The sequence below is a fragment of the Peromyscus leucopus genome, chromosome 1, assembly GCF_004664715.2.
Source record: "Peromyscus leucopus breed LL Stock chromosome 1, UCI_PerLeu_2.1, whole genome shotgun sequence".
Classification (NCBI taxonomy): Eukaryota; Metazoa; Chordata; class Mammalia; order Rodentia; family Cricetidae; genus Peromyscus; species Peromyscus leucopus.
This window is the reverse complement of record NC_051063.1, coordinates 54,478,358-54,505,455: the sequence shown is the minus strand read 5'-3', so window position 1 is coordinate 54,505,455 and position 27,098 is coordinate 54,478,358. Positions and strand designations below refer to the sequence as shown.

At 41.4% G+C, this 27,098-nt stretch overlaps 1 protein-coding gene across 2 annotated transcripts in view; it reads right to left on the bottom strand.

The window, feature by feature from the left end:
• Positions 1 to 15,252: 15,252 nt before the first annotated feature.
• The window catches only part of LOC114680710 (solute carrier family 22 member 19-like), a 34,345-nt gene continuing 22,499 nt past the window's right edge, over positions 15,253 to 27,098 (bottom strand). For both annotated transcript variants that reach the window (XM_037207572.1, XM_028853799.2), the window contains 2 exons: positions 16,632 to 16,835; positions 15,253 to 15,448 (listed from right to left, as the gene is read on the bottom strand). In XM_037207572.1, the coding sequence (XP_037063467.1) occupies positions 15,388 to 15,448; positions 16,632 to 16,835 (265 nt within the window). In that variant the 3' untranslated portion in view covers positions 15,253 to 15,387. The remainder of the gene's footprint in view (positions 15,449 to 16,631; positions 16,836 to 27,098) is intronic.

Genomic DNA, 27,098 nt, shown 5'->3' with positions numbered 1-27,098 from the left:
CACCACATTCCCCCTTTTTTGTCTAAAATTAAAAAGCTTATAATTAATGCAAGAAAAACTATATCCAATAAGTATATACAATATATACAGTCAAGAATTACATTAACAATGTCTAGTCCATTAACATTTGGCAGATTCAGACAAAAAACTCCATTATATATATTAACAATGTCAAGTCCAGTAACATTTGATAATCTCAGACAAAAATTTTCATTACTTATCCTATTTAAAGCAAGTAGTTCCTTTTTAAAAGTAGATTCAATAATTGACCTTTTTAATCTTATCATACAATAATCTACCATTTGTCATTTTTATATCTCCCCCTTTTCTTTTTAGAGTAGATTCAATGATCTACCCATTTATCCTATTATTCCTTCATCTTTTTTTCTGAGTAGATTTAATGATCTACCTCATATCTATATTCTCTTTTTTATTTTTTTCAAACAAAAACTCTGAATCTAATCTCCTCATTCAGCTTTTTTCCTGACCACCAACAATTAACAACTTGTAACCAACCATCATAAACAATGACACTATCCATAACTCATTAAACAACCAAAAGCCACCACCCCACCTCTTGGGAATGTAGGCATTGTTTTCTTAAAATTACTTCCTGCTTTCTGGGGGCAAAGACATCTTTAGGGAATCCTGAAAAGAAAATTTTTGGGTTAATTGTCAAGTTCTGGGAGAGGTAGCTGTATCATTTGTTGTCTAGTCTCAGCATAATGGGAAAGTGTAGGGCTTGTCTCAAGTCCTTGCTTGAGTTATCTGTGAATCTGGATCATCTCAGCTAGCCATCTCAAAACTGTCCTGAGCAGTTTGTAGTCCAAAGTCAATCTTTCCGTGGTGTTAATGGCTTTACCATAGTCCACGTGGAATCATCATTGTGGGATCCTGTCACCTTTTGAAGATTTCAAAGTTACTGTTAGTTGTGGGCATGGTTCCCTGAAGACTTTTTTGTGTCTCCTGTGTGGTTTGGAGCAATCACAGTCTGATAACAGTGAATATTATATACATTCCAGTAAGGTCGTATATGTCCTGTAGAAATTCATTAATCATACAAGCAAAAAAAAATTTAAATTCCTGGATGTAGTATTTTTGCCATTTTTTTGAGAAGTATTCAAAATTTGTAAAGAAAATGTTATTACTTTTCTATTTTATTAACCAGTTTAAAGTGTAAAATTATCAGATAATTTACCTCAGATAAATCCTCAGAAGATTATCCTTTTAATCTTTTGTGTCCAGATGTCATTGACCAGGTTGAGTGAATGGTGGTTTGTTTAATGATTTTTGGATGCAGTATTGTTGCTTGGCCAGTGGATGTCCTAAGTGCACCCCCAAAACAGGTCTAGTGTGAGCTGACTCAGCTCTCTGAATGTGCACTGTGAATGAAACACTAACCCAGGTAATCCCTACCCATGAGTACTAGGCAGAGCTACCAGGATCACAACAGATGAGGCAATACACTGAACAATTAGAAGCGCTGCCTGGGATACCTGTAGACACTCTGGGGGACCGGCTGTGTGCATGTGCTCCACTGCAGCTGTGCACAAAACGGCAGCGGTGGCACACAAACTGGTGGTGGCAGTGGGAGTTTCAAAAGATGGAGTTGGCAGCAGTTACACAGAGCAGTTTTAAAAGTAAAGGAATAGACTGCTGGTAGTCTCTAACCAGGTGTGTGTGTGGGGGTCTGACCTGATCTGGCCACTACAAGCATGGAACTAGAAAGGTCCCTAGTGCAGGCACCTTTCTCTGGTGCTCTAGCTGCCTAAGAATGCACATGCTTCTAGTAGTGGTTACAAGAACCACTGCCTTGTGAATTGCCTGGCCAGAAAGTGACTGACTCACACGCCACTTGAGCTGCCTGGTCTACAGGCTCCCTGCAGGGCTGCTATATGCAGCTGGTCACCTGAGCAGGAGCCAGGTCATTCCTGGGGAGTTTTGGCTGTACACACTCTGCAGGGCAGAGAAACGCCAGTAGCTACCCATGTTTGTTAGTGTTTGGTCACACAGGTAGCCCCAGTAGGGTTGGGTGGGGCTCAGATCCACATGTTTGGGACTGAGTGGCTCAGGGGTGCTAGTGAGGCTGACCTGCAGCAAGCACACAAGCCTCTGAGCAACCTGTCACTGCTGCTGCAGAGGCTTGGGGCAGGAGCTACAGAGAGTGTGGGGTCTTTTTGTCATGTGGGTGCCACTTATTATGACCAATCCATGTGAGTCTATTAAACAGGTAATAGAATATATTAAGATATAAATTGAGGGAATACACTCATGATTAAAGAATGGAGTAGACAGATGAAGTTGTCCTCTGATCTGAAGGGGGAGGGGGTGAATCTACCTTGCAGGCAGGAGCAGGGAGAAGAGGATTGTGACCCTTCTCCAACTCCTTATAAGAGGTCACACACAAAGGCAGGAAACACTGCCTCTTTGGGCCATATAGCCCAAGGTCACGGGCAGAGCAAATACCACTACACTGCTCCTTACCTGAGGGGTGGTCCTAGCATCCCAGACTGAAAAGCTCAGCTACCACCCAGGCCACTCCTGGGCCTTGGATTGGGACACCCTAGCATCTACCCCATCTATGATCTGCTGGAGCATGTGAAGGGACTGATCCTGCAGAACCATAGTCACAGGATTTCCATGACTTGGGGCAACAGAAGGATATCCAAGATGAGTTTCGGTGAGGGTCCAGTGATGATGGTGTGCCAGAGGCCAGAGGCCTTGAACTAGACCAATGACTCATTGCAATGAACATTTGTGGATAGGGCTGATTGGACAAAAGGTTGTACTGTGTGTCTTAGTTAGGGTTTCTATTGCTGTGAGACACCATGACCAAAGCAATTCTTATAAAGGAATACATTTAATTTGGGGAGAGTTTACATTTTCAGAGGTTTCGTCCATTATCATCATGGTGTGACATGGTGGCATGCAGGCAGGCATGGTGCTGGAGTAGCTGCTCCATCCTGATATGTAGGCAACAGGAAGTGGACTGAGACACTGGGAGGTATCTTGAGCATATATGAGACTTCAAAGTCTGCCTCCACAGTGACACAGTTCCTCCCAACAAGACCACACCTACTCCAACAAGGCCATACCTCCTAATAGTGCCACTCCCTTTGGGGGCCATTTTTCTTTCAAACCACCACACCGTGTGACACACCATAGCTCCCAATGCCACCAGGATGAATGAAGAGGTGTTGGAGAGGTGGGAAGATGGAGGAGTGAGGTGTTTTTTGTTTATTTTAATTAACTTTTTGGGGTTTCCTTTATGCGTGGATGCTGCAAGGTGAATGGCAGATATGGAGGGACTGTGAGGTGAGCAGGATTAGGGTGCATAATGTGAAATTCCCAAAGAATCAATAAAGAATTATGTTATTAAATTTTTTTCTCCCAAGGGTTTAGACAAGACTATGGGGGTTTGCTCTCAAAGGAAAAACTGTACACTTTTTGTGAGATTGACTGGCTCTCCTTAAACATGATGGCCATTTACCAGATCTCAAAGTCAGTCCGGGTAAAGGTCTCAGGGAACCCAGTGCACTCTGATCAGTTCCCTTATATTGATCAATTGTTGAAACTTGTTCAAATCTTATCACCTAGGCTTAAGATTTATACTATTAGGGATTATTCTACTGTTTGGGTTTCTAAAGAACTCCCTGTAACTCATCTCTTGCCACCTTTTCTGCCACCTTCAGATGCCTAGGACCATCCGACAAGTTCTCTTACCCTTCCCTAAAACCACATTCACATCTCTCATCCTCATGCCAACCTCCTTTTCCTCCTCTCTCTCCAACCCCAGACTCCTCCATCCTTTCCCACCCTGCTCTATCTACTTCTGTCCTTTACCTCTATCCCTACTCCCCCACTTCCTGTCCTGGATCTATACCACTTATTTCCTCCCCCTCTCCTACTGTAACCATGACAATCCCATCTGTTGGAGACATTTCATTTCCTTACCCCATCCACACTTTCTTGGCTGCTTTTGGTCTTGTTTGAATGCCTACAATGTTCTGGACTCAGTCCTTGACCCTGTCTTTCTGCAGTCTCCTGGAAGAGGGGCAGGCATAGACTTAGGGGAAGGATGCTACCATTTTCAAGTCTGTATCACATTTTCTACTTCAGAGCTATATGACTGGAAATCATTCCCCCCATTTTCTGACAAATTCAAAGCCATAACTGTCCTCCTGGCATCTGTCCTCTGCATCCATGGCCTGACCTATGATTGCCAGTAACTCCTTCTGCCTCTGTTTACTTAAAGAGAAAAGAAACATATTGGGGCAGTGCTGTGGGATGTTCTATATGGCAAATGTGTTGCTCTGATTGGTCAATAAATAAAATACTGATTGGCCAGTGGCTAGGCAGGAAGTATAGGTGGGACTAACAGAGAGGAGAAATAAAAGAACAGGAAGGCAGAAGGAGTCACTGCCAGCTGCCACCATGACAAGCAGCATGAAAAGATACCGGTAAGCCACGAGCCACATGGCAAGGTATAGATTTATGGAAATGGATTAATTTAAGCTATAAGAACAGCTAGCAAGAAGCCTGCCATGGCCATACAGTTTGTAAGCAATATAAGTCTCTGTGTTTACTTGGTTGGGTCTGAGCGGCTGTGGGACTGGCGGGTGACAAAGATTTGTCTTGACTGTGGGCAAGGCAGGAAAACTCTAGCTACAGGGCAGAGGCAATGAAGGCCTTTATTTCTTTAGCCACTGATACAGATGCTGTTGTTGTTTGAAAGAAAATGGTCCCAAAAGGGAGTGGCACTATTAGGAAGCATGGCCTTTGTTGGAGGAAGTGTGTCACTGTGGAGGTGGGCTTAGAGGTCTCTTTCTCAAGCTTTACTCAGTGTGACAGTCAGTCGACCTCCTGTTGCCTGTAATATGTAGCACTCTCAGCTCTAGCACCACGTCTGCCTGCATACTGTCATGCTTCCCATCATGATGATAATGGGTTGAACCCCTGAAACTGTAAGCAAGCCATCCCAATTAAATATTTTCTTTATAAGAGTTGTTGTGGTCATGGTGTCTCTTCACAGCAGTAAAAACCCTAACCAAGACAGAGGTTGGTACCAGGAACTGGGGTATTGCTGTAATAGGCCTGGCCATTCTTTTGTTTGGAGTAATATGGACTTCAGTAGATTGGGTTAGGAAAGCAGTGGAATGCTTTAAGCACTGCTTAATGGGCCATACTAGTAGGAGCATGGAAGAGGATGGTGCTGATAATGATTTGAAATGTCGGGAGCTGACTCAAGAGGTTTCATAGAAGGATTTTAGTATGTTGCCTAGAGTTCATTCTTGTAACAGTTTGGTGAAGAATGTGGCTGCATTTTGCCCTTGTCTGAAGAGTCTGCCTGAGGCTAAAGTGAGTTTTGGATGAATTCCATTGGCAGAAGAAATCTCAAAACAGCCTAGTATAGACTCTGTCTTGTGGATATTAGTGGTGACTCTAATGAAGATAGATAATGAAAAGGAGCAAGAAAAAAATACTTGAGAAAAAAGGGCACCAGAAAGTGGAATGCAGCTAAATCCTGTGTTCAAGAAGGTAAATTGATTAAGACATGGGATAAAGGGAGCGGTGACCTTAGGGCATGATCCCACCCAGCTAAATTTCCAACTGGTGAAAAGGAACTGAAGAAAAACTTAGAGCTGTGTGTGGTGGGGCACATCTTTAATGACAGATTTGCGAAGGGCAGAGGCTGGCAGATCTCTGAGTTTGAGGCCAGCCTGGAGTACAAAACAAGTTTCAGGACAGCCAAGCTTCAACAGTGAAAGACAGGAAGCTGGTGAAGATGTAATTGAATGCAGGGGCCATGGTCCAGCCCAGTAAGCAGCAGAACTTGGCAGCTTCAACTACATGGTTCTGGCTTTAGAGTTAAGGATAAAAAGAAAAGAGTTATGGAATAAAGCCATTAAGTCCAGGCCTGTGTCAAGTGTGTCCCTGAATGGAGGCCTAGTAGAGAGGCCATTGTGTGAAGCTGTGAAGTTAAAGCCTGAATTACCTTGGAGAACCCAAGAAGTTAGAGCTGCCAGAGTCCTGGGATGCCTTCCCAGCAGAGCTGCCAACAGGAAGTGAAAGCAGCCCAAGAGAAAGAAGTGTGTTGCAGTCAACAAAGCTGAATGGAATTGGAGATGTGGAGAGTATTTTGACATCAGACATAGAGATGTAGAGTATGGCGTTTGCCTATCTGATTTTCGGTCTTGCTTTGGTCTAGCATTTCCATTGTGCTCCCTTCCCTGTGTTTTGGAACAGTAATGTATTTCCTGTGCCATTATATGTTGGAAGCATGTAATCTGCTTTTTGATTTTGATTTTTACAGGTGATTACAGTTAAGAGATTGCCATGAGTCTCATTTGGACTTTGAAATGAGTTTGAGATTGTTCTAGACTATGGGGACTTTTGAAGTTGGACTGAATGCATTTTTGCATTATGATATAAATGCTATAAGCTTTTGGGGTCCAGGGAATGGAATGTATGGTTTGAAAGAAAATGGGCCCCAAAGGGATTGGCACTATTAGGAAGTGTGGCTTTGTTGGAGGAAGTGTGTCACTGTGGGGGTGGGCTTTGAGGTCTTTTTCTCAAGCTTCATTCAGTGTGACAGTCAGTCGACCTCCTGTTGCCTGCAGGCTGTAGCACTCTCAGCTCCAGCACCGTCTGCCTGTACATGACTATGCTCCGCATCACGATGATAATGAGCTGAACCTCTGAAACCCTAAGCAAGTATCCTAAATAAATGTTTTCTTTATACATTTGCCATGGTCATGGCATCTCTTCATAGCAATAAAAACCTGAACTAAGACAGATGCTGAAAAGCCACTCAACTTTGAGGCAGTTTTGCTAACCAAGTATCCTTATCGGGACTCTAGTACACATGCTTGTTTTCAGGCCCTGGATACTTTTTCCCCCCTTTTATTTTATTTTACAATACCATTCAGTTCTACATATCAGTCACAGGTTCCCCTGTTCTCCCCCTCCCACCCCCTCCCCTTACCCCCACCCTACCCTCCATTCCCACAGGACTGGAATTCAGGGTGCAGCTCAAAATCCACTAATTTAAGTCCACAGAGATTCTCTAGGGTCCAGAGGACTCTCCTGGGCAATCTCTTAAGCCATTCCAAGAAGCTTCCTGAATGTATAGCTCTTTCAACCTACTGGCTCCAGAAAAAGCTAGGGTATTAAATTTGATTTTTATCACTCAGTTACCCTTAGACATTCACACAAGTCTCTAATGGGGCTAGTTACAAATGAAAAGTAGCCAGTCGAGGAATTCATGAGTACCATTAAACATACCTGGAACAGAAACAGGAGACTTACTCCTTTGTGGTGGTCTCAAATTGCCTTTCTCCCTTCTGGGCAGAGGTCTTCTACAAAAATTAGGCACCACCATCATCTTTACTCCTCAGAAAGCTAAATTTTCTTTGCATCTGCTTACCAGCTTAGGTTAACTGACTCTCTGGAGGTCTGTACAATATGTCTTAGTTCTTCCAGATTCCATAGCAGAAACAAATCCAGACCCAGGGGCCCTGATTCAGGACTTGCAACAATTTCTTAGTGTATTGGCCAAGGAAAATCCTCTGGGCTTGGCAACACACTATCCCGTAACTGAGGTAAGTCTCTTGGCTACAGCTAAACAGGTAAGGGTCTAACAATAACCCATGAACCAAAAGGCTAGACTTGGAATTGCTTCCCATATTGAGAGTCCGCTTGGAAGCTAACATCTTTACCCCAAGCCTGTTGGCTTAGAATCATCTTTCTTGCCTGTCCATAAACTAGAGACCTCAGATTACCTTCTAGTCCCAGATCACTGGGAGATAAATAAGTGGGGTGATATAATTTGCCCAACTATTCCAAACCTGTACACTTTTCTCAGTCTCCTCCCACCAGATGTGTATGGTCCTAGACTTTAAGTACCCTTTCTTTCTTACTCCCTTGCTTCCAGTAAGCCAGCCTATATTTGTCATTGAATGGACTGATCCACTGTCCAATGATGCTAATCATCTACCTTGGACACACTACCCCAAGGGTTCCTAAATTCCCCCATGCTCTTTGGGGAAGCACCACAAAAAGATTTAAGAGGATTCAGGGTGTCCCATCCTGACTCAACTCTGCTCGGTAAAAGTATGAACTTTTACTGGCAGCAATCGACACAGCCACCTGCTCGAAAGATACTAAGGACTTACTCCAGTTGTTGCAGATATTGGGATATGGTGTCTCCATGGAAAGGCTCATTTCTGTTAGACAGAGTCTCCTATCTGGGATACAAGCTTACTCAAGGTGGGAGAACTGGCAGGAGAACTCTCAGTGCTGCTCAGAAGGAAACCATTTTTTGGATCCCCACTCTCCAATACAAGAAGCAGGTATGTGAATTTCTGGATCAGAGAGGCTTCAGGATATTACAGGCTTTGTACTCATGGGTTTGTTGAAATAGCTACTTTTTCTGCCTCTACATGAGACCTGCCTTTGAAATGGGTTGAAACCGAGGGACAAGCCTTTCAAGAACTAAAGTAGTCTCTATCCTCGGCCCCAACTTTGGCCCCACCGGATGTCATTAAATCATTGTACATTTTTATTCACAGAACTTGGTGACTGCAAAGGGTGTTTTAACTCAGACCCTGGGACTTGACAGAGGCCCATAACATATCTGTCTAAGCGTCTGGATCCAGTGGTCTCCAGTTGATCATCCTGTTTGCATGTCATAGCTTCAACCACTGTACTAGTAAGGGAAGCTGAAATGTTCACTTTAGACTAGAATCTCACTCTAATGGGTCCCCATACTGTTGAAACTCTCTTATGAGGGGCTAATGACTGGAGTGTACACATCACTCAATATAAGTGTCTTTTACTTGAGCAGCCTGATCTGAATTTTACTGCTGTAGAGAATCTCAACCCTATGACATTGATGCCTGATGACAACTCTGATGTCCCTTTCCATGACTGTAAGGACTTGCTGGAAATTTCTCAGGCCAGTTGCCTAGATCTCTAGGACACTTCCTTGTGTGAGGTAGAGGCTGATCATTTTACCCATGGAATCAGTCTGGTCATCAATAGATTCAGGAGAGCAGGGGCAGCAGTAACTACCTAATGGATCACCAAACGGGCACCAGCCTTTCCACAGGGCACTCAGCCCAAAAGGCTGCACTGATTGTTCTCACTCAAGCTCTACACTGGGGAAAGGACAAGTGAGTAAACACACAGACAGCATGTATGTCTTTGCTAACCTTCATGTCCATGCCATGATTTATAAGGAGAGAGGCTCATTAATTATTGAAGGAAAAAGTGTTAAAAACCGAGGAAATTATGTATCTCCTTGAAGTGGCCTGGCTTCCCAAGGAGGCAGCAGTCATCCATTGGACCGGACATTAAACAGCCAACACACTTGAAGTCAAAGAACTCAGAGGGCAGATCAGGATGTCCAACAAGCAGCAAAGATGCCTGTGGATCCCATTTCTGTCTTGATCCTTGCCTTTCCACAGCTCCATCTCCAACCCATCTACCCCCAGAAGGCAGAGGACCAGGCCCATTCCCAAGTTGGAACACAGGATCTGAGTGGGTGGTGGATCTTGCCAGACTCAAGAATTATTCTCCTTGTGGCCAGCCCTTGGGCAACTTTTGTGCATCAACTACACCAGATCACACATCTGGGTGCCACTGACTGACTGAGTTGTTGTCTTCCAGGTAGCAGATTCTGCATCTCTGTGAACCTTCAATCAAATCACAAAGTACTTAGTTACTCCTCTGATGTTTCTGCCATGATTGCACCAGTTAGCATGTCTAGGCCAGCCATTCTTTTACCTTGCAGGGTTTACAACTGGGTAAAATTGATGATTACCTTTCTCTTCTGATAGCAAGGCACATTCCAGTCCTTTGAATGCTAGCCAGTAGGGATAAAACTTCCAGGCCAATCAATTTGCTTCATTTTGACATGTTCTATGACTCAAGCATGTGGTCTCTTCAGAAATAGGATCTTACTGGCAAGAGCAATGGCATCAGCCTGTAATGTTTGGGGGTCTATGGAACCTCACTGTCTCAAAATTCCAAAAGAACCCATTTCTGGCTCTGGGCTTTTTATTTGTTAGTTTCTGGTGTCTAGTGGGAGAATTGTTGTCCTTTCACAGTATAACTCTTTTACATTGTTTTTCAATACAAAAGAAAACAGACTAACAGCATTATCAATTTTAGGTAAATTTGAATTTTCTTCAAGGTGTTTAAAAAATGTTGTTATTATTCTTAATACACCAATTTGTCCTTCTATAAACTGTGGAAGATCCATGTTTTTAAACCTAATCTATTGGTTTGTTACAGTTTAGATAAGGATCTCACAATTTCTTCTGTGGAAGAATTGGTCCTTGGTGTTAGTACTTTTGTAAAGGTACTGATAACTTTGTAAGTTGGGGTTTGTTTTAGTTATAGTTTCTATTGCTATGAAGAGACACCATAACCATGGCAACTCTTGCAAAGAAAACATTTAATTGTGGTGTCTCAATTTCAGTTTCAGATGATCAGTCCATTAGCACCATGGCAGAGCATGGCAGCAAGTAGGCAGTTGTGGTCTTGGAGGAGTAGCTGAGAGTCCTACATCTTGCAGGCAACTGGAAGTTGACTGAAACACTAGCAACATCCTGAACATAGGAAACCTCAAATCCCACCACATAGTGTCACACTTCCTCCCTAGGGCCATTCCCACTCCAACAAAGTCATACCTCCTAATAGTGCCACAGCCTACAAGATTATGGTGGCCAACTCCATTTAAACTACCACAGTTTCCATAGTCTATAACAGTCTCAAACTTATTCAGAAGTATAAAGTTCAAAATCTCTTCTGAGATTGCTACAATTTCTTAACTGTAATCCCATGTAAAATCAAAATAAAAAAATGATCACATACTTTTAACTTAAAATGGAAAAGGATATACATTACCATTCCAAAATGGAGGGAAGACAGTATAGTGAAAAAAATACTGGAACAAAGCAAGACAGAAAACCGGTTGGGCAACCTTTATGTTCTGTATCTCCATGTCTGATTTCAAAATGTTCTTCAGTTCTCCAACTCCTTCCATCTTTGTGGACTGCAACATATTTCTTTCTCTTGGACTGGCTCCACTTCCCACTAGCAGCTCTCCTTAGCAGTATCCCACAACTCTGGCATCTCTAACATCTTGAGTTCTCCAAGACAATGCAGGCTTCAATTCCACAGCTTCATGCAATGGCCTCTCTAGCCCTCCATTCAGAGACACCCTTGACACATGCCTGGCCTCACCAGTTTTCCTTAATCTGAGGGGCAAATTCTATAACCCGTTTCTTTTATCCTTAACTCTAAAGCCTAAACCATGTGGCCAAAGCTGCCAAGTTCTGCTTCTTACTGTGGCTGGAACATGCCCTTCTTGTTCAATTACATCTTTACTAGCTTTCTGTCCTTCACTGCCTAAGGGTGGCAGTCCTGAAACTGGATCTCTAGACCAGGCTGGCCTCTAACTCAACAGGGAAGGGAGAGACTACTGGCCTCTCCCTTCCCTGTGCTGGCATTAAAGACATGCACTACCTCACCTGGCTCTAAGCTTTTCTTTAATTCCTTTTCACAAGTTGGAAATCTGCTGGGTGAGATCTTGGCCTGAGGCCACCACTTCCTTTATTCTACCTCTTAATCCATTTATCTCCTTGAGCACAGGATTATCTCTATTCCAGTCCCGGAGCCTCTTTTCTTAACATGTAAATTTTATATTTTTATTTGCTCAGCTTGCTACTTTTCATTATATATCTTTGTTAGAGTTACCACTAATAATCCCACAACAAAGTCTAGGCTAGACTGTTTTGAGATTTCTTCTGCCAACAGAATTAATCAAAAAAAATCTTCACTTTAGCCTCAGGCAGATTCTTCAGACAAGGGCAAAAAGCAGCCACATACTTCACCAAACTATTACAAGAATGATTTCTAGGGAAAATACTAAAATTCCTCTCCTCTGAAACATCTTGAGCCAGACCCCTGACAGTTTAAATCATTCTCAGTACTACTGTCTTCCATACTCCTAGTAGTGTGGGCCATTGAGCAGTGCTTAAAGCATTTCACTGCTTTCCTAACCCAATGTCTAAATTCCTTCAATCCAAAGAATGGTCAGGCCTATCAGAGCAATGCCCCAGTCCCTGGTATCATCTTCTGTCATCATTAGGGTTTCTATTGCTATGAATAGACACCATAACCATGACAATTCCTATAAAGGAAAACATTTAATTGGGTGGCTCACTTACAACTCAGAGCTTTAGTACATTATCGTCATGGTGGGACTTGGTGCTGGAGAAGGAGCTGAGAGTCCTACATGTCTCAGGCATCAGGAAGTGGTCTGTGACATTGAGAGCAGCTACAGCATATTGGAGACCTCAAAGTGTGCTCCACAGTGACACACTTCTTGCCACAATATCTCATCTCTCCAACAAAGACACACCTCCTAACAGAGTCACTCCTTTTGGGGCCATTTTCTTTCAAACCACCACAGGGGTGTATTTGGAGGCAGAAGCTTACTGGGGCACACCTTTGAAAGGAGTGTTTGGTTCTTGGCTTCTTTCCACTTTTATATTCTTGTTATTTTCCTCTTTCTCTTCTTCTTTATTACCCCCTGTCCCTCCTCATGCTCCTTCCCCGCACACCTTACTGCCCACTGGAAATAAGTAGCTTTCCTTCAGAAATCCTTCTGCTGTTGTACACCACTTCACACAGGCCTTAGATACTGCAGATAATGGCCAGGACTAGACACCAGTGAAAGGGTCAGCCATGACGATCTGTCTGAGGTACTACATCAGAGCTAAGGGAAGATGACCACCCCTATACTATCCAGAAACTTGGCCATTGTCTCTGACTATAAAAATACTCTGTCAGAATTTTGTTTATATATTGTTACTTTCTTCACAATTCTTTCTTTTCAATTTTTTTATTGATTCTTTGTGAATTTCACATCATGCACCCCGATTTCACTCAGCTCCCCATCCCTCCGTATCTGCCTTCCACTCTTGCATCTCCCAAAAAACAGACAGACAGACAGACAAACAAAAACCTCTCTGGAAGCTGCAGTGTGTCTCAGGGTGTCACATAATATACCCTTTTGCTCAAGTTGTTTTACTTGCAAATGCTCATTGTAATGAATCATTGGACTGGTTTGAGGCCTCTGGCTTCTACTACACTATCAATATTGTATTCTTATGAGGATCCCTCTCAGATATCCTGTTGTCCTGTGTCATGGAGATCCTGGGATGGTCCCTTCATATGCTCCAGCAGTTCTTAGATGGGGGAAATGTTAGAGTGTGCCAGCTTAATGCCCTGATCAGGGCCTGCATGGTGGCTGAGTTGGTCAGTCCATCTGCACTCCTGCACACAAGCGCCAGGGTCAGTTCTCCTACTTTGCCCAGGTGAGGAGTCTGGCCAGCTCTCCTGCCTGTGGTAGCTATAAAGTGGTGGGACCAGCTCTCCCATGCTATCAGGGCTATCTTTCTCTCACCTACATAATGAGAGCCAGCTCTCCAGCATTGCCCAGTGAGGGGGAGGACCAGCTCACCTGAGTGCCACAGCCAGCAAGAGGAAGGGCAATATCTCCCACTCTCACACCGTCAGGCTGGCTCTCCTGTGCCCATGGCACCATGGCCAGCTGTACTGTGCTGCCCAGGTAAGGTGTGGGGCTTGTTGTATGGTATTTTGTTTGTGTTATGACAAATAAAGCTTGCCTGGAGATCAGAGGCTTGAGCTAGCCACTAGTTAACCATAGAGCCGGGTGGTGGTCATACATGCCTTTAATCCCAGCACATGGGAGGCTCAGTCCTTTAATCCCAGCACATTGGGAGGTCAAGACAGGAATATAAGGTGGGTGAAGACAGGATCTTGGCCCCATTTGGTCAAAGGATCTGAGGAGGTAAGAAGTCTCTGGTGGCTGGTCCTTTGCTTCTCTGATCTTTCAGGTTATTACCCTGATACTTGACTCCTGGTTTTTATTGATAAGACAAAATATATTCATGCTTCAGGGGCTTGCTCTCTAGCATGCTACAGCTAGCAAATGAAGTGGCCAGCTCACTGGCCCTCATGCTTTCCAGGTCAGCTTTTCCACACTGCCCAGGTGAAGGATGAGACCAGCTCTCTGGAGTTCACACACTCAGAGCTGGCTCACTGGTACCTGTGCCACCAAGTCCAGTTCTACAGTGCAGCCCAGGTGAGGAGTGGGGCCTGATCTCCTGAGTGCTGCATCTGGGAAGGGGTGGGGCAGTTTTCCCACTCTAAAGACCTGTTCTCCCACCAGCCATCGGTGGCATCTCTTCCAAGTCTAATTCACAACAGGGCCTACAGGGGTTGGGGTTAGCTCTCCCAAGCTCATTCCATCAGAGCCAGCTCTCCTCTACTGCCCAGGCAACGGGTGAGGCCAGCCCTCCTGAGTACTGCAGCTGGTGAGGGGTCGAACTAGATCTCTTGTATCCAGTGAAGGGTGGTGTCAGATAAGCATGGCTTCAGGTGGCAGCAGAGACCATGGACTCCTGCATATCCACTCAGCCTTCAGTGGTAACACATGCTATGGACATCAACACGGACTCCGGCTAAAGTAGGACCATGGACCCATGGCCCTCATTTGCACCCCAGGCCCAGATATCCTCATGGCAGCACAGACCACAGTCATCCAAACGACCCTTGGTTGCAACCCAGGCCTCAGTTTTCAACATAGACCCCAGCAACTGTAGGGCTGCAGACCCAAACATGGCCCTCGGTAGCTGCTGGTTCTGGATGTAACTATGGCTTCAGGTGGCAGGACAGACCATGGAGTACTGTATGTCCTTTGGTGGTAACTCAGGCCATGGACATCAACACAGATTCAGGCTACAGTAAGTCCTTGGACCCAGATGTGGCCCTCAGCAGCAGCCTGGACCAGGACATCACCATGACCACATTGAGGTAGCAGCACAGGCCACTCAATCAGTGTGGTCCAGCTAACAGCAGGGCCCCAGGACATCAACATGGCTTTAAGAGGCAGCAAAGGCTCCTCATATCTGTCTGTTCCTCACAGCCTTTGAACCTCCACCTCTATCCACAGCACATGAACTGCTGTACTTCTCTTTCTCTCCCATCTCTACCACATGCTTTGTCTTTCCCATGTCTCCATCACACATTTGTTCATTGTAGTGGCATCTGCTGCCCCAATCTGTGGGACGAGGGCAGGCACTTGAGTGTCATCTCCACATTTCTTACTGTGAATAATTATAGGTGTTTCATGTATAATAATTTAGTAAAATGGTATAAAATACAATCCATATTTGCATCAGCATTTATTGAAAAATTTGCTAATAGCTAGGAATATTCCTGGGACAGCACATTCTGAGTGACTTTTTTCATTATCCTGCTATTTGACCAGAGGCCAGTTCTCAGAGTTCCTTAAAACGGTGTCACTTTGATGATGGCACCTTCCTCATTTGTATGCCTTGAACCTTTCCACCTAGAACACACACAACAAATACCATCAACGTGTAAACGAACCTGAAAGGACACAGAGAATAAAGTTATATCCCTAATTCATAAGAACAATCTCACCCTTTACCCATCATCTTTTGTAAAGTCTAAGATTTCTACCAAAGGATTTAAGTATCTGGGGAAATAAAAACCAACTCCTCCCTAGTAACCTCTAAGAGTCAGCTTTGATACTTACTACCTTGGTGGTCATAGCATTCTCCAAGGAGGTTTGAAGGAAAAATAGCCCAGGAAATACACCCACATTTAAAAATCCTGCTCATTCTTTTTGTTTAATCTTATTATTGACCTTGTCATTCTTTCTGTTGTGAACTTTTCATACTTAATGAAACCAAGATGATCTGAATCTCACAGCAAAAACTCACTGTCACCTCTGTCGGGTTCTATTTCCTCTAAGTTACTGAGTGATCATGGCAGACCCCTAAGCCTCCAGAAACTGTCAGTTTCAAACAGCTTGACAGCACTCACTGGGCTGACAGATGATTCTGATTCTTAAGGATGAAATGCCATTTGTATTTGTGCATAATTGTGAAATATAGGCAAGAACATCTGTTTCATGGTTTAATGGGTAAGCTCAGTGCATTGAGTATTTTCTGCAAAAGAAGCAGTTCCTGAGTTCAAATCCTAGGAACTTGTGTAAAAAGCTGGGCATGGACACAAATGCTTCTAATTGCAGTATTGTGGTACTCTTTGGTCACCATCCCAGCTCCTGGTTCATTGATGGAATCCTCAGAATGGGAAAAGAATGAGTTGAACATCTAATGCCCTTCTCTGTCCTCTCTCTGTATATATATATATATACACACACACACACACACACACATTACACATGCAACACATTAACACATATGCTTTATGTGTTTTACATAAAGGCATAGTGGGCAGAAGACATCAATTTGCCTATTTATTAATAAATTTCCTAGTACATCCTAGTAGAGCTGGTCTTTGTGTCCAGAGAAATCCAACCCCATTTGCAACTACCTTATGAAGCAATACAGGATAGACTCCTATGCCAAACTCAATGACCACATGGGAAAAAGTCTCAATGTCTGATCATTGGAAGAGAGATGGTCTGAATGCTATTTTGCTTTCCACATCATAGACCATTGACATACAAGTCCCCTCAAGTGGGAGGTAGAGGTGTTACTTACTCATTTTCCACATCTTGGATGGAGTCAGGCAGAGGCTTATTCTTGGTCTCAGGAAGGAGAAGAGGAACAAAGCCAGCAAGGATGGAGATGACTCCATAGATGATCCAGGGTAAAGAGGCAGAGTACATCGTGAGGGTCATTAAAACAGGAGCCACGGCTGCCCCCACATTACCAGCAGTACCAATGACTCCTAATGCTCTTGCCCTTGGAAAATAAAACATAATTCAGAAAAAAATCTAGCAAACTGGAACTCAATGTACTTGTGATTACATTAACCATGATTCAATGTGCAGAATAATTTTACTTAAGATTTTTGTTACTTGCTTTGGAAATTTGTTTTATTTGATAGTAATTTTGTCAAGGTCAAAGAATAAAGTCATTTATAAAGTGCTCAGAAAGATAAATACCATATGTGTTCTCTTACATGCAGGTCTTACATTTTAGCTTTTATGGAACTTTGTGTGATTTTGTGTGTGTGTGTGTGTGTGTGTGTGTGTGTGTGTGTGTGTGTGTGTGTGTGATATGGGTATAGGGTGTAAACTAGGAATGTCAACAGGAAGGGGATAGAAAAAAATCACTAAAGGAGAAGAGATTAGGTGTTTCTGTAGGACCAGAGAGGAGCAGGTGTCCAGGTTTCCAGTTTCTCAGGAAGACTAAACTCTGGGTAAACAACCTTAAGTTTCTGAGAGATAATAGATCACCAGGTGATCAGGCCTCCAGCTACAACAGGACCAGAGAGCACAAGGCACTCAGGCTTCCCATTATTGCAGGGTCACAGAGGAATCTGCAACCTGATCTCCAGCCCAGTGCTCTCAGAGTTCAGTGTAGAGTTGTCTCCAGGGTTCCCAGCATCCCTTGTGGAACTGGAGCTTTGGTTTTAGTCATCTCTGAGGTCATTATTGGTGCAGAGTTCTGAAGTTTCCAGTGTTAAAGGTCACTCCAGGACCAAGAGTCTATATTTCTGTAGTCCTATAGTTTACTTTGGCCTGTGGGGCCAACCACATCCCTCTGATAGCAGACAGATTTCATTTCTTAAGTTTGGTATCTTGCCTCCAGCAGGTTCATAGAATCTAAAAGGCCAAGATTTGATTCCAGCTGGTCACTTTGGTGCTTAGTATCCAGCCCCACCCTTGGTCCTCAGGCACACAACCATGACAACTTTATCAACTCATTCAATATCATCATGTTTCATCAGTCCTCATAGCTGAATGCCATGAAGACATTCCTTTAAGAAGACACAAAAGACAGCATATCCCAATAGGTTCTGAGACATGTCCAAGAGGCCCAAACCCAAGAATTTCTGGTATAGAAGAAGAAAAAGAAAAATGTAATGGAATAGACAATCCATTATGTAAATTATAGCAGAAAACTCCCCAATGTGTAGTGTAGCATGAATCTTAGAGGGTCTTATTAATAAAAACAAACCTGAGGCCAGTTATTGGGGTGAATGCTGAAAGATCAGAGAAGCAGAACAAGCCACAGCTATCTCACCTCACCAATTCCTCAACTGATTTTGCACGGGCTGCTCTTTTTTTTTTTTTTTTCCCCTAGAGCTGAGGACCAAAACCAGGGCTTTGTGCTTGCTAGGCAAGCGCTCTACCACTGAGATAAATCCCCAACCCCTTAGGTATTTATTGCTTATAGTTATCCTACTTTTGTATATAGTTTTTCTTATATTAGTTACAACTTTCCTTTTTTTTTATTAAAATAGAAAAGGGGAAATATGGTGATATTTATTTGTACTGAAATGTGATTTTAATTGTATATTAATAAATAAAGTTGCCTGGGGATCAGAGCTAATAGCAAGACATAGCAGAAGTCTGACGGTGGTAGCACATGCCCTTAATCCCGATCACACGACAGGCAGATCTCTGTGTGTTCAAGGATACCACCAGCATGAAGACATACTCCTTTAATCTCAATACCAACCATAGAAGATCTGGAGGTCTGTATAGATGGGCAGTGATGAGGAGGTCATGTGGTTGTGTTTACAACCAATGAGAAAGCAAAACAGAAAGTCTATAAGAAGACAGAGTCACAGGAAGGAGGTCTCTTGGCAGAGGGAAGGACAGGAGTGTCAGTGAAAGTAAGGTTTTTAGTGCTTAGCTATTACTCTGACCTCTTGGGCTTTCATCTCTGCATTGGCTGTGTTTCTTATTTAACAAGATGGTTACATCTACATCACAGAAGGCAGGCATCCAAATTCAAGATGTTATAGAACTCCGAACAGACAAACTAAGAGAAGAAATGCTCCATGATATATTACAGTCAGGACATCGAAATACACGTAACAAAGGAACCCAGAAAGCAGCAAGAGAAAGGCCTCCACTCACACACAAAGGCCCCACTGCAGAATTATCCCAGACTTTAGCCAGCAACCATACAACTCAGAAGAGCATCAGATGAAATATTCCAGGCTTTGAATATAAACAAATGTGAGCACAAAACGCCATAGCCAGTAAATTTATCTTTCAAAACCAATGGAGAAATGAGGACGTTTCAAGACAAATACAAATGAAAGTGATTCCTGACAACCAGGTGAGCAATGCAGAAAGTTCTTAGTTAATGATTTGCAGGGAGGGAGAGGAGAGGCAGCTTTCTTCAAGTGAATACATGCATGCATACACTTAATCAAAAGCACAGATGAATAAAGTACATTTGGGAAAGAAACAATCATGTCCAACATAGCAACTCATCAAACCCTCAAAATCAATATTGGAGGAAGAAAATAAATATCCACTGTTGGGAGCCAGGCCTGTCCAAGCCTTTCTTAACTGCCTTGATGAAAGAACAAAGGGAATGCTAATTCTGTGTCCTTGTCTAGGGGCAGACTTGGCAGGGTCCTGTCTGGAGCTGGGTCTTATTAGTCCCAAGGCTTCTTTGTCATTGGTCTCTGACATATCTTGTGATCTCTTTTCACAACATTGCTTGATTAGGTTCTTGTTCACTTTATCCCATCATGTGTTAGCTTTCTGATGACTCTGTCCCATTTTCCCCTGCAAACAGTATTTTATATGCTGTACCTTTTCATTCAACTTGCTGTCATGAGTCATCAGCTAATGTAGACCTCCTGACCCAGCTTTCTGTCCTCATTATACTCTCACCATTGTCCTCCCCTCTTGACACCTCTCCATCTGGGACCCTTATTCCTTCAGGTTCCAGTCAATCAATAATGCAGAAATCCAGACTATCACCTAACAAATTGTTAGGGAATATCAACCATTTCCATAATAAACTTAAGTGTAATTAGCTTGAATTCACCACTAAAAAGACACAGATTAATTGAGAGAATTAAAAAACAAGAACCAATTGCATGTTGTGGTCAAGAAACACTCTCATCCAGCAAATACTAAAAAACTCACTGTCAAATGATGGAAAACAAACTGCCAAACAAATGTAAACAAGCAGGTGTAGCTATATCATGGAAACCAAACTTCAAATCAAAGCTACATAGAGGAGATAAAAATGGACACTATGTATTGATAAGAGAAACAATTAATCAAAATAATATATAATTGTAAACTTTTATGCATCAAACATTAGGGCTTCTAATTTCGTAAAATGAACATTAAAAAGACGTAAAATATCATAGTGGTTCTGATGCAATAATAGTGAGTGATTTTAATACTCTACTCTCAAATTTAGTTTGGTCTTCCAAAGTATAAATAGAAACTTTAGAGCTAATGTATACTTTGAACTTAACACACACATATATATACAGAATATTCCATCCAACATGTAGGAAATATGCATTTTTTCGGCAGTAAATGGAACCTTCTCCAAAACTGGTCACATCACAGGACACAAAGTCAAATCTAAGAAGTAAAAAATTGAGTCAATTCCTTGTCTTCTATCAGACAATAATTCAAAAAAAAAAAACCCAGAAATCAACTATAAGAAATACTACAGAAACCACAAAAAAACTTGGACACTAAATAACATGTTTTTGACTGAACAGTTGGTTATCCAAGAAATCAGAGATGAAATTAAAAACTTCCTAGAGACAAGTGAAAATTATAACACATCCTATCAGAACATCTGGGAAGCTGTCAAGAAGTCCTAAGAGAAAAGTTTATAGCAACAAAGTTTCATATGAAAATCTTAGACATATCAATTAAATAACCCAATGATGTACCTCATGGCTCTTCAAAACAACAAGCAGCCAACTAAACACACTAGATGGCAAGACATAATAAAGAGTAAGAAATAAATTAATGCAATTGAGATTGAAAGAACAATTTACAAAGCCAAACAAAGACTTTGTTCTTTCAAAAAGTTAATAATATTGATAAACACTTAGCTAATCTGATGAAAACAAAGAGGGAGAAGATGAAAATTATTAAGATCAGAGCTCAGAAGGGTGTCATTGCAACTGACTCCAGTGAAATACAGAACATCATTAGAACTGATTGCAAAAACTTACACTATGAAAAACTGGACAATCCATAAGAGATGAAGGAACTTCTAAATGAATATCACCTATCAAAATTAAGCCCCTGAGATATGAAAACTTAAACAGATCGATCACAGGCAATGATATTGGAGCTGTTATTAAAAGTCTTTCCTCTAAGAAAAGCCTAGGACCAGATGGATTTACTGCTGAATTCCATTAAACTTTCAAGGAAGACACTAGACCTACCATTCTTAATTTGTTCCATAAAATGGAAAATAAAGGAATATTACCAAATCCATTCAATAAATACAGTAATATCATGATACCACAATCACACAAAAACACCACAAAAGAAAGAAGAGATAAGAAAACTAGAGACCAATTTCTTTCTTTTTATTTTGTTTTACAACACTATTCAGTTCTACATAACAGACACAGATTCCCTTGTTCTCCCTCTTCCTGCCCCCTCCCCTTCCCCCCAGTCCACCCCCCATTCCCACCTCCTCCAGAGCAAGGCCTCCCCTGAGGACTGAGATCGACCTGATAGACTCAGTCCAGGCAGGTCCAGTCCCCTCCTCCCAGATTGAGCCAAGTGTCCCTGCATAAGTCCCAGGTTTCAAACAGCTAACTCATGCAATGAGCCCAGGACCTGGTACCACTGCCTAGATGCCTCCCAAACAGATCAAGGCAATCAACTGTTTCACCTATTCAGAGGGCCTGATCTTGGTTCATAGTTCATGTGTTTCCATTCATTTGGCTATTTGTCCCTGTGCTTTATCCAACCTTGGTTTCAACAATTCTCGCTCATATAAACCCTCCTCTTTCTCGCTAATTAGACTCCTGGCGCTCCACCCAGGGCCTAGCTGTGGATCTCTGCATCCAGATCCCTCAGTCCTTGGATAAGGTTTCTGGCACAACTATTAGGGTGTTTGGCCATCCCATCACCAGAGTAGGTCAGTCCCGGCTGTCTCTCAGAGACCAATTTCTTTGATTAACATATGAAAAAAATCTTAACAAAATACTTGCAAACTGAATTCAGGAATACATGAAGAAGAATGTATATTGTGACCAAGTGGATTTCATCTCAGGAAGGCAAGTTTGATTCAATATATGTAAATAAAAACATAATACACTATATAAATCAACTGAAGGACAGAAATCACATAATTACTTCAGTTGATGCTAGAAAGACACTTGACAAGTTCACTATGCTTAAATCATAAAAGTTCTGAAAACTTTAGGATTACATGGAATATATCTCAAAATAATAAGGGTTACATTAAATAATTACATGGAGAAAATCTGAGAGCAATACTTCTAAAATCAAGAATGAGACAAGAATGCACACACTGTTCTCTCTTATTTTATATAGTGCTTGAAGTTTTAGCTATAACAATTAGGACACGAGAAACACACAAAACAGATAACATCAGTAAAGGAAGAAGTCAAATTGTCCCTATTCGCATATGACATGATTCTTTACTTAAAAGATTGTGGAGGCCCACAGAAGCTTCCTGGTAAGACCTTACTCAATGTCAGAGAATCTGAGCTTGCTTTACCCAGCAGGGATGCATAATGAAATGATTTGGCCACAGGTGTGGTTTACCAGGTGTTCTGAAGGGTCTACACTTGGCTGTACGTTGTGCTTTGATCTTGAAAGGGGGAGGTCTTTTACCTTGCTCCTTGACATTGTATAAAAAGCCTTTTGGAATAAATCTCAAGGTGGCTGGCCCGAAGCTATCCTGTGTCTCTGTCTTTCCACATAATACTCCCTCATTCCCCTCTTCTCGCCTCAAGAACCCTTTGACAGGTCAGAGTTGGACTCTGACAGACCCTGACAAAAGATCTTATTAACTATACCAGAAAACTCTTTAACCTACTAAATGCTTACAGTGATGTTGCAGAACAGAAATCATTATAAAAACTCAGTAGCCTTCATTTATACCATCAGTCTACTCTCAGTGAAAGAAACTAGGAAAAATATCCTATTCAAAATAATTCCCCCAAACAGGATTTAGGAATATATCTAACCAAAGAGGTGAAAGATCTCCTCAATGAAAGTTAAATGTATGGAGGAAATAAAAGAAGAATCTAGATGATTGGAAGACATCTCACAATACTGAATTAACAGAATTGATATTGTGGAAATGGCCATACTACTAAAATTAATTTACAGAATAAATATAATACCTCTCAAAATTTGTGTTATATTTCACATGTTTAGAAAAAAAACTATACAAGAATTCATATGGATCCACAGAGGCTGTGAATAGTGAAAGGAATCCTAAGAGTAAGAACAATGCTGGGCGTATTCTAATACTCAGTCTCAAATTACACTATAGAGCTATAGTGAAAAAGACTGCTTGGGACTCACATAAAAGCAGGCACAGTAGACCAGCGGAAAAGAATAGAGGACATGGAAATAAAATGTCAAAATTTTGCTAAAACAAAGTGATTTTTTTTACAAGGGAGGAAGAAATAAACACTGGAAAAAAGATAACCTATTCAACCAATGGTGCTGGCCAACTACCAGCAGAAGAATAAAACTTGATGCTTTCACTTTGTGCAAAAATCATTTCAAAATTGAATAAACACCTTTGACTTTAAACCTAAAATCTGAAATGTCTAGAACAAACATAAGGGAGACCATTTAAGATACTGAGGCAAGCCAACTTTCCAAACACCAATAGAACACCAATGGCACAGAATCGAATCCTGTTACCAACAGAGGAGACTAAGTGAAAACATGATTTCTGCACAGCAAAAGAAATGATTAGCAGAGTAAAGAGACAGCCTGCAGCTTTGAAGAAAAGCTTTATCAGCTACACTTCAGAAAACGATGGAATATCCAGAAAATACAAATTGCAGAAATTAAACACCAAATAAATAAACCTGTTGATTAACAAATGAGAAAATATACTGAATAGATAACTTTTAAAAGGAAAGAAACACAAATGGCCAATAGTATTTTAAAAGATGTTCAATATCCCTAGCAGTATAGGAAAGACAAATTTAAACTACTTTGAGATATCACCTCACCTTGATCAGAATAACTATCACCAAGACATCTGACAACAAATATACCTGAGAAAATGTGCTGAGAAAGGATCATGAATTCACTGTTGGTATGGTGCAAATTAATACAACCATTGTGAAAATCAGTTTGGAGATTTCTCAAAAAGTTAAGACTATAACTACCAAAAGACCTAGCAATTGCACTTTTGGACATAAACCCTTGCACCTCCACATTCAGTTACAGAAATATCTGCACCCTCATGTATATTGCTGACATATTTATGACAGGAAAGAACTGGAATGAAAGGAGTTGTTCTGCAACAGTTGAATGGGTAATGGAAATGTGCTGTATAAATACATATAAAAATGGAATACTACTCTGCTCTCCAGAAAAACGAAATTACAAAATTTGTAGGAAAATGGATGGACTTAGAATGCATGACATCACCCAGCTCTGAAAGAAAAATGCTATCCCTCATTTGCATATTGTTGTCAATTATATATATATATATACACACACACATACATACAAGTATACATATTGTTGTCAATAATATATATATATATACACACACACACATACATACAAGTATACATGGTTGTACAGTATAACAAGTAGAAAAGAGAATGAGACAGATGTAATATTAGGGAATGAGGAAGGAAGGAATTCTTATAATGGACAGGAGATATAAAAGAGGATATAAAGGTATCACACTGTTTTGTCAGTTCCAACTGTGTCATAGAATTTTTTCATTTTTGGTGGTGGATGAGTATAGAAAATTTTATTTAATAGTGAAAGTGTAAAATTGAATGTGAAGCTCCACAGCTCCAGAATTGTTATTCTAACTGGATAGAAGCTCATTGAAATGCATATATTTTGAATCTGACTAATTTTTGTGTGTGATGTTCATTTTGTTTGCAATGATTTTCTGTAATAAAATTTATAATGTTAAAATGATAAAAGAGGGGGGAGATTGGTAGCACACATTAAAATGAAATGATGAGGACAAGGGGATTCTACTGGCAGGAAGAAGGGCTTGCAAAACAGGGAACAAACAGATGGAAGAGTATTTTTAAAAATGTGATGAGCAGACCCTCTGAGACTGAAACTGCTCCCTGAGATAGCCTGCCAGTGCCAATTGGACTAAGAGGTGAATCTTTGTCCTCATAGCTGAACACTCCAACCTCGAGGCTTTGGGCCCAGGGGCACAACCCTGCACCCCCACACCCTCACCAATTGCAGTTCCAAATTCTGGCCAGCAGACAGGTCTCCTGCAGACAGGTTGGACTACCACCATCACCCAACAGACCCTGTAACCCACAAGCTCACCTCTCCCTAACCTACCCACCCACTGAATCTGCAGCTGCTCACTGAGACAGAGCCTGTCAGCACCAATTGGGCTTAGAGCTGCTCCCTGAGACACAGAATCCATCAGCAATGATTGGACAAAGTGCTCCAATTAGACCAAGTGCTCCCATTGGACCAAGAGTATCGATCAGACCAAGAGAGGCTCCCTCAGACACAGACACTGCTTGCACTGAGTGGAGGAAGAGATGGGTAGATGCCAGTGCAAAAATACAGTCAACAACATAAAGACCAATATGGCACCATCAGAACCTAATGGCTCTACATCAGCAAGACCTGAACATCCCAACACAGAAGAAGCAGAAGAAATTGACCTTAAAATTGACTTTAAGAAGATGATATATGTCTTTAAAGAGAAAATGAAAAATTCCCTTAAAGAAATGGAGGAAAAAAAAAACAAAAATGGAAGAAATCAATAAATCCCTTAAAGAAAGCCAAGAAAAAGCAAGTAAACAGGTGAAGGAAACAGTTCAAGTTTTAAAAACTGAAATAGAGATAATAAAGAAGACATAAACTGAGGGAATGCTGAAAATGGAAAATCTGAGTAAACGAACAAGAACTATAGATGCATATCCAACAGAATGCAAGAGATAGAAGAGAGAATCTCTGGCATTGAAGTTATGATAGAGGAAATAGATTTGGCAGTTAAAGAAAACACTAGAGCCAACAAAATCATAATACAAAATGTCCAGGATATTTGGGACATCATGAAAAGACCAAACCTAAGAATAATAGGGATAGAAGCAGAAGAATACCAACTCAAAGCCCAGAAAATATATTCAACAAAATCAGAGAAGAAAACTTTCCAACTTAAAGAAGGAAATGCCTATAAAGATACAAGCATCTTACAGAACATCAAATAGACTAGATCAAAAAAAAAGGTTCCCTCGCCACATAATAATCAAACCACTAAACATACAGAATAAAGAAAAAATATTAAGAGCTGCAAAGGAAAAAGGCCAAGTAACATATAAAGGCAGACCAATCAGAATAACACCTGACTTCTCAATGGAGACTATGAAAGCCAGGAGGTCCTGGACAAATGTTATTCAGACACTAAGAAACTACAGATGCCAACCCAGATTATTATACCCAGCAAAATTCCCAATTTCAATAGATAGAGTAAACAAAATATTCCATGATAAAACCAGATTTAAACAAAACCTATCCACAAATCCAGCCCTACATAAAGCACTAGAAGGAAAAAATCCAACCCAAGGAAGTTAGATACACCCATGAAAAAATAGGCATTAGATAATGCCACACCAACAAATACTAAAGAAGGGAAACACACAACACTTCCCCGGAAAAATAACAGGAATTAACAACCACTGGTCATTAATATCCATTGTCTCAATTTGACTATAAAAAGACACAGGCTAACACAATGGATACAAAAACAGGATACATCCTTCTGTTGCATACAAGAAACACACATCAACTTCAAAGACAGACACTACCTCAGAGTAAAAGGCTGGGAAAAGACTTTCCAATCAAATGAACTTAAGAAACAAGCTGGTGTAGCTACCCTAATATCTAATAAAATAGATTTCAAACTAAAATCAATCAAGAGACTGGGAAGGACATTAAATATTTGTCACAGGGAAAATCCAAGAAGATGAAGTCTCAATTCTGAACATTTATGCCCCAAATACAAGGGCATTCACATTTGTAAAAGAGAGATTACTAAAGC